Below are 8847 nucleotides of genomic sequence, written 5' to 3'. Positions count from 1 at the left end.
CCGCGTTAAATATTCGAACTATCGTATTAAGAAGAAGTAATAAGGGTTGCCTATGCTTATTGGAACAAATTTAATATTTAATGTGGGATACATTACAATAACTGAGAAATGGTGTTAGTTGTAATTAAGTGATTTGTCAATTGAAAAATATCACAATGTCGAAAAAATATTCAAATCGATGAATTATTTTCCACTCAGTGTAGCAGTTAAAACAATTTGCAATATTTCATTGACTTATATTTTTTCATCACAATTACATATTTATTAAAGATGTATCTTTAGAAACAAGTTTGTTTGTTACTTTGTTTATTTATCGATGTGTATGGGAATTTGATACGAAGCTCGTGAAATCATGTGTTCAAGAAGCTTTGCAAACAGCCACAAACTATTACGTCAAGATAATATACTATTTACAAGTTGTATAATACAATACATGTCACACTAACTTTTTGATCAACTATTTATTACAGCAGGTAGTACTATGATGGCACCGCGAATTCCACAATCTTTCATTCTTAAAACAAGCACATATGTTTGACGAACATTTAGTTTGACAATTCGTGGGTTGAGAACCAGAGGTTCCAAGCGACATTTATTATAAATTACTTTTTTTTGTAAGAAAATAAGATCCATAGAAACCTGCATCGTTTGCTATACAAACTTTGAGCCCATTCTCAAAGATGGCGCCAATATTTAATTGTCAAGATAATTCCAAACGCCAGTCAACGTCATTATTAAGAATCATAGGGTTCCAAGCGACAACCAAGTAATCGTTTATGTGTCAAGTTCAAAGTTTGTGCCTGTTGGTGCCTATTTTACGCGGTATAATATGTCATGTACTTCAGAAGAAGGGTCTTTTGAAGACTTTTCAAGCTCTGGATCAGAATATGTGCCAGACTATGAAGTTGAAAAACGGTTTGTTTATGAATCTGTATATTTACAGATTTTTAACCTCAATGTTTTTAGAAACTTATTGCAGTCAAGCAACAGCAGCTTGGAGAGCGAATATTCAGAGCATGAAGAATCTCTTTCTCACCTAAAAGCAAAGGGTGTAGCAGGAGTAAGAAGGTACAATAGTTTTTGACAAAAATAAAATTTTAGAAAAAAAACTTCCTTTTGTTTAATGTTTGTAAATTATGGCAGACTTTTTCCGGAGATTGGGGAGGCCTCAAACTTAGTAAATAAGAATGTTCCAATACCAGAGGATCATGGCTCGATAGTCAAGTATGGAATATTGAAATCAGTACTAGAATATTTTTTACATTTTTTCTTTGTAGAACTGATCAGGACGACAATAACACTTATTGTGCTGATAAACGTATTGTCAATTATACTGATTCTGAAACATCTCAATCATCAGAAGAAAAAACCCCAATGAAGGCGAAGACCAGGACTCGTAAGCGAAAAAGAAATATTAGACTTCGGAAAAGTAACTAAAGAAAAGAAAAGTATCAAAAGGGGGAAAGCTATATAAACACCAAAGGGGAATTAAAACCTGGAAAAAAGATTGACGAAAATAAATATTGCCCTGAAAGCTGCAGATTTCAGTGTAGAAAAAATTTTTCACCTGAGCAAAGGGAAGAAATAAAAAATATTAACAAAATGTTGACTTATATGTTGAATCTTGTTTAGAAAAACAATTTCCTCCACAAAGTGTTTCGTTGTACAGACACATTTTTAACTATGAATATAATCTAGATTTTCTCAAACCAAAAAGTGAAGAGTATAAAATTGCCCAACGGGAAAATAGAATGAGTGAAGAACTGGAATTTTCAAATAGGCAGCACATTTTAAAGGTAAATATAATGAGAACAGAGCGAGAACAGGATGGTAAAAATACAGATTTGAACTGTGCTGTCGTCTGTTTTGATTTACAAAATGTTATAAATTTACCAAATTAGAGGTTTCTGTCCTCTTTTACAAGCAAAAAATGAATGTATATAACTTAACTGCATATAATTCCTATGACAAGCAATGTTATTGCGCTGTTTGGCCAGAAACTACATGTTGAAGATCAGGCAATGACTTGGCAAGAGCATTAATGCAAATTCTTTGAAAAATTGTTTCAAACAATCCCAACATAACGGAAATAATAACCTGGAGTGACAGCTGTGTTCCTCAAAATAGGAACAGTTTAATTTCCTTAGTTGTAGCCAATTTCTTACAGAAGCATCAACACATTAAACAAATTACAATGAAATATTCTTTACCCGGGCATTCCTGTATACAGGTTGTTGACAACATTCATTCCCGTAGCGAGAAATTTATGCGAGTACAAGATATATGGTCCCCACTTCCAGTCACAAAACTTTTGCTAAAGAACGATAGAAAGAAGCCTATTTGCATCATTAACATGAGGCCCAAACATTTTTTTGATTACAAAAAAAGTACAGATTGTTCAAATTATGGCAATGTGCCATACAACAAAGTCTGCCAATTAAAGTTTTTGCAGGGTAATCCACTTGAGGTTCACTATAAAATAGAAAACCATTCTTCACAGTTCATGAGAACGAATGTGAAGAAAGAAAAGAAAACTAGAAAAGGTAACAAAATTACACCTGAAGAACAAAACCTGGATGCTTCTTTTAAAATCGGGCAAGTAAAAAATTTTAAAACGAAGAGTTTTACAAGCCAAAAAATCGATGCAATCGAGTTTGCTTATAAGTGGATGCCACTTGAAGACAAAACATATATGAAAGCCCTCATTTCAGAGATTAAAAAAAATAGCTTCATTTTCTTTATTTCACTAAATTTTTTAAGCTGTGTTGTTCGAGTTTAATTAAATAATGTTTGAATTGTATTTATGCATATTTAAATAAAAGCATTTCTCTTAACTGAGGTGTTTATTTTCATAAATATTTCTTGAAAAAGTAACTTCATTATTATTAATCAGTCGCTTGGAACCTTTTGGTTCTCTACATTTAAGTTGTCATAAGGTTCTAAGTACAGTCAAGTGTATATGAAAATGTATAAGTACAAGCAACTCAACAAATAACCGAATAAAGAATTAAAACTTCCAAAATTGAATAATTACTTTGTTTGGCATATTTTAAAGAATGCCAAACATTAATATCGATTTTCTGAACAATTTTGTATTTGGCGCTTGGAACCCTCTGGTTCTGAGCCCACGAATTTCACTTCTGAATACCCTGACCCGTTCCTGAACTTTGAGCCGTAGCTACTGAATATACAGAAGTTTCTGTGACCGGAACTTTGTCAACACGAATTAACTTTTCTTGACAAACATTGAATTGCGAACGAGAAAATAAATTTTCAATTCTGCCATTTCTTGTACTTATCCGATAAAAGTGATCAGACGTTTTCTCTAAAACAATTGCCAATAAATTTCGAGTATCACCTTTACCTCTATCATCATCTGGCACTGGTATTCTTAGTGTAATACCTACAGACATTTCGTTATTTTTACAATCAGAATAAAATTTCATCTTCTTTGCTTGCTTTTCTAAGTTTGTAAAGGCATCTTCGCGCTCCCTATCAATAGTCAATTTGCAAAAACATAATGTGCACAATACGTTTTTACCATTATATTTTTTCGAACATAAATTATGCAATGGCAGTGATACAAATACTATCCTCGAAGTATACCTTGTTGCAGTCAATACAATGAGTGTTTGTATCAGCGACGTTGTCAGCTTGAGAGTTTTCAACGTCTGTCGATCTGCTTTCATTTTCATCTTCACCCAAAGCTTTTGCTAAGCTTTCTTCATCTTCTAGAGTTTTATAAATTTCAGGAGCAATGTTGATAGAGGTCAGTCCGACTTAAGATGGACATCCAAACATTGCCTCTTACGAACTTCTCTTAATTCCACTTCAGTTCATTTAATGCAATTATTATCTTTCATCCAGCCCATCAGCATATTTTGTATGTCTTGATTTGCGCGTTCGACGCTACCTTGACTTTAACTATGCCTACCATGAACAATTTTCAACCCAGGCCATAAATCCTACAAAGACAATATGAAAAATATAAAATGTAAACTAATAAAATAAAATTTAGACCACACCTGCATCTCTAAAAATTTACGGAAAACATTTAATATTCGTATAACGGTTAGGTTTGGATATAGGAAAGTGTACATGAATTTGCCTTATTTTTTACCCCTGAATGCCTAAAAATAGAAAAAACCGGGTGGTTCTATTGAAAAAAAATAAAGAAATTTAATAATTATGAAGTTAAACTTTGAACAACCGAATAAAAACCATTTTCATATCTTTAAGGGTATCATTCTCCCAAAAATAATTCATAATGGTCTGCAACGGTCAAATTTTTCACGAAAAAAGTATGCATAAGCATTTTTCCAAAAAAGTTTTTAGACAAAAGTATACTAAAATTTTACGTAAATTGCAAAACTGTGCCAATATACAGGATGTTCAATTTAAAATAAAAAAGTAACAGTCGACACCCTGTATATAGATGCATCTAAACGTTCCTGATTTTAGATCTCTTTTCTTTTAAAATTAGTTTTTTCAATAATTTTTAGAAGAAAGATAAAAGTTTCGTTCTTATTCCAATATTCATGATGAAGGTGGTCTCTTGATTAATATAAATACGCAAATTGTTAATGTCAATATTGTCTTTTGATAAAAACTTAAAGAAAAGTCGAAACGTCAATTCTCATCTTTCGTTTGAAAAATGTTTTTTCACGACTTTTTTATAGTAAGATCTTTATTATAACCTTTGTTGTGTTGTAGTAAAATCTATTTAAGTACTATAAAGTTTGTAATAAGTGTATTTTTAAAAATAAAATCATTTTTTAAAAAGTGTTGAAAAGTATTTCAAACGACATTTCTGGCGCTGCGAACAGGATTCTCGTACTGAAGCCATCCGTTTCTTAGTCAATTTCAATTGTTTGACGAGAATTCACCGAACCTGGGAACAGAGGGAAGAACATGCTGAGGAAATAATCAGTGATCTTCCTTTTGTAAGTGATCTAACATCATAATCTCTCCGGAAGCTGCAACATATTTTAACAAATCTCATATTTATCATAGAAGAAAATATGGTAAACGTAGAATATGTTAGCGATAGAATCCTGATAGTAACAATGTCGTTCGACCGTCCTCTACATATCCTATCAGTATACGCACCTGATATAAGCAAACCAGAAGAAGCGGCAGTAGATTTTTATGAAAGTCTTCAATCACAACTAGATAAAATACCAAGTAATGAGAATATAATCATATTAGGAGACCTCAACGCTAGAGTAGGTAATGAAGTCGTAGACGGGGTAAAACAAAAATATAACGAAGACGTAATCAACAGAAACGGCGAAATGTTAACGGAATTTTGTGCACATAACGAGTTGCGAATTAATAACATATTTTTCCCCCACAAAGAACAGCACAAATATACTTTCTACGATAACTGAAACAACAAATCCATAATCGATTACATTATCACTAACCGAATGTTTCTACCCCAACAAATCGTAGATGTAAGAGTTTTGACATCAGCTAACATCGGGACAGACCACAAGCTTGTCCTAGGGAAACTGAAGTTGACAACTCAATAAAAAAAGAAAACACCAACTGTAAAAATTGAAAAATCAACGTTGAATCACTCAACAATGAGAGCACAAAGCAACTCAAACCGTTGTAAACAGCATATAACTCTTAATCCAATAATGCAGCAAGATACCCCCAATATAGCATGGCTCAAACTAAAAGAAAACATATATAAGGGTACTACAGAGGCCTTGGGAACCCGCACGGTATCACAGAATGGTAAATCTAACAATAAACCCTGGTTTACCACTGAAGTCAAAAACATTACAAAGGAGAAAAAACAAATATATCTAAAGTATAAGAACCATCCGACACCAGAGAACCGAAACACATACATAGAAATAAGAAATAGGGTGAATAACAGAGTTCGGAAAATTAAAGAAGAATACTGGCAGAGATTTAGTGTCAAAATGGAAGCGGATATATACGGAGCGCAAAAACGAATTTGGAAATTATTAAGGGGTATGAAAAAGGGCACTAATGAAACTATGCAACTGAAAACAATCACGAACGAAACATGGGAAAAATACTTCAAAAATCTTTACACCGAAGTTGAAAATGAAGAAGAACCCCCAGAAGAACAATTAGAAAACGACATTATAAACGAACCGGTAACAATAACGAAAGAGCAAGTAGCTGCGGCAATAAGTAAACTTAAACTTTGATTCCATCAAATCGAACTCAATCCAATTTTATTGGAAAAACAACTTTTATTGTACCACATGGTCATTTCGAATATACGAAACTTCCAACAGGACTGAAAAACAGCGACATTAGAAAGGTTAGTGGACAATATTTTGAGACCCTTCCTATTAGGAAAAATAATTTAAAAATTCAATTGGACAAATCCGAATTTTTTAAGAAAGAGGTTGCTTTCCTTGGACATTTAGTAACCGTCGATGGTATCAAACCAAACTTTACTGTTAAAGACATTAAATCATTCCTAAGATTATTAGGATATTATCGGAGATTCACACCAAACTTCGCTAAAATCACATCCCCTGATACACTCGAAACGGAGCAATAATAGACCCCACTAATCCTAACTATTTGGATTATTTTGAAAATTGCAAACAATTATTAATTAACGCTCCTGTATTCCAGTATCCCGATTTTTCAAAATCATTTGCTCTAACTACAGACAACTCAAATATAGCCATCGGATCTGTACTTTCACAAGACAATCACTCTATCACATATTATTCCAGAACTCTAAGCTCAGCAGAACAAAACTACTCCACCATAGAGAAGGAACTCCTTGCAATCGTAGATTCTTGTAAGCATTTCTGTCCGTATCTATGGTCAAAAAAGTTGAAAACAGATCATAGCTCTCTATCTGGATCTATAAAATCAAAGACTCCACTTCTAGATTAAAACGTTGGGGCCTCAAATTAAAAGATTATAATTTCGAAGTAAAATATGAAGTAGGAAAAGAAAATCAAGTAGCCGATTCTCGTTCTAGAGTACATATAATTGCACTTACGCTCAAACTGTGCTGAACCTTCAGACGATATTTCTGACATTGACGAATTTTTAGATGAATTTGATAAGCACCAATCTTCTGACAATACACAACGTACTTCAACAGAAAAACCTATCACAGGAATCTTAATTTCCGAAGTACCTATTAAGTTATGGAGAAATCGAATAATTTTCATAACTGAATCGCAAAATCATGATATAATTAAAAAAAATATTTAATAAACATATATACACAATAAATATAACTCAGAATTTTTCAATCTGAAATAGTAAATGTTTTTAAAGAAATTTTACGACCAAATTAGAAATTTACAAGAAAAATAAATCACGAATTTAGACTTTCTAACTACTTTCGGAAAAATTTTAATTCAACAATTAAAGCTATTTTTTGTACGTCAATATTACAAGACATTGAAGATGAACAGAAACAAATAGAATGCGTAAAGAAATATCGATCTACGACATCAATTTCATTGATGTCGTAAATCTCTATGCAAACAACTATCTCTAATTTCATTAATAAATGCGAAATGTGCTTAAAAAATAAATACGAAAGACACCCATATAAGCTTTCTAACATTCTACATATAGATTTGTTCCACTGTAAAAGAAACCTACATTTTGATAAATCTAGAGTCAATCTCAAAGTATGGACAATGCTATAAAATTCCTGATAAAACAGCAATATCAATATTAAGCAAACTACAACACTATTTTTTACATCATAACTACCCCAAGGAAAATGCTGTATTGATTTATAATCAATCTATCCATTCTGCCAAAAATTACCCTTTTCAATATTATATGGTCCATACGCCGAAGAAATAGAAAAAAGAGAACAAATTTTGAATGAACAAAAAAAACTCCGAAAGTATACTAGAGATAAACCTTTCTGAAACCTTCTATGTATCTAAGAAAAAAGACTGCGCAAAATTACAATCTCCTAATACAACTATACACTCAAAGAAATAAGAAAAAACCAAAATCATTGGAAAAACCGGAAACCAAAAATACAACAGTACCCACCTGAAGTTTGTTAAAAAAATACGACAATTGACTGACAAAAAGATACATGTCACAACTTCTTTGCAGGATAATCCTATTCCAGGAACATCCTCTCAAGATCCGGAATATTCCGAATAACGTATATTATGTCGAAGAATTAGGAAAATCTAAAGAAATTTCACAGTACCATAGACACGTATTACATATAGATTTAAATTTATTAGCCGAAACTTTAATTATTGATCCAGTTAATTTCTTTAAAACTCCTATCAAAGATGGCCCCCTCTCATTCCTATATGCAAAATATAATTACATATCGTCATTGAAGTTCTAACATCACGGAAGTCAAAAATAGCAACTCTTGTTTGCTATCTCGTCGATATTCCATGTACTGCTACCCTGAATTGGCTGCAGAAATCACTGGGATAAGTTATGTCTTGATTATTAGATTAAAAAAAAACTAAGATATTAGATATTAGAAGCCATATCAAGCGGCCATAAGATTGACGTAGCAAAATATGATGAATACGCCATGGGAACTGCGAAACTATTTGTTAAGTTATATGGCTGGCATCCTATGAGTCCAACGATGCATAAGGTCTTAATTCATGGAGCCTCAATAATAGAAAATTCGTTGTTACCGATAGGGCAACTTTCGGAAGATGAATTCCTCCTGAGCCAAACCGACCAATGGAAATTGATGAAAGCGGCGAAAATTTAAATATAGATGAATAGGTCTCTAATGTATGATTGATTATTTTTAGTGATTATCTATTTAGCTTATGTAACTTTAATATTTTATAACGAATGTAAGTACCTTTTAATAATATAATA

General features: G+C 32.3%; 1 protein-coding gene across 1 annotated transcript; it reads left to right on the top strand.

Moving 5' to 3' along the window:
- Window positions 1–727: 727 nt before the first annotated feature.
- Window positions 728–2822, top strand: LOC130452144 (uncharacterized). Its single transcript, XM_056791459.1, has 4 exons — window positions 728–915; window positions 967–1068; window positions 1144–1224; window positions 1278–2822. The coding sequence occupies exons 1-4, from the start codon at window positions 830–832 to the stop codon at window positions 1435–1437; spliced, it is 429 nt and encodes a 142-aa protein (XP_056647437.1). The 5' UTR covers window positions 728–829; the 3' UTR covers window positions 1438–2822.
- Window positions 2823–8847: the final 6025 nt, after the last annotated feature.

This window comes from Diorhabda sublineata, unplaced genomic scaffold (genome assembly GCF_026230105.1).
Source record: "Diorhabda sublineata isolate icDioSubl1.1 unplaced genomic scaffold, icDioSubl1.1 Dsub_21, whole genome shotgun sequence".
NCBI lineage: Eukaryota > Metazoa > Arthropoda > Insecta > Coleoptera > Chrysomelidae > Diorhabda > Diorhabda sublineata.
This window is presented reverse-complemented; position numbering and strand designations above follow the sequence as displayed.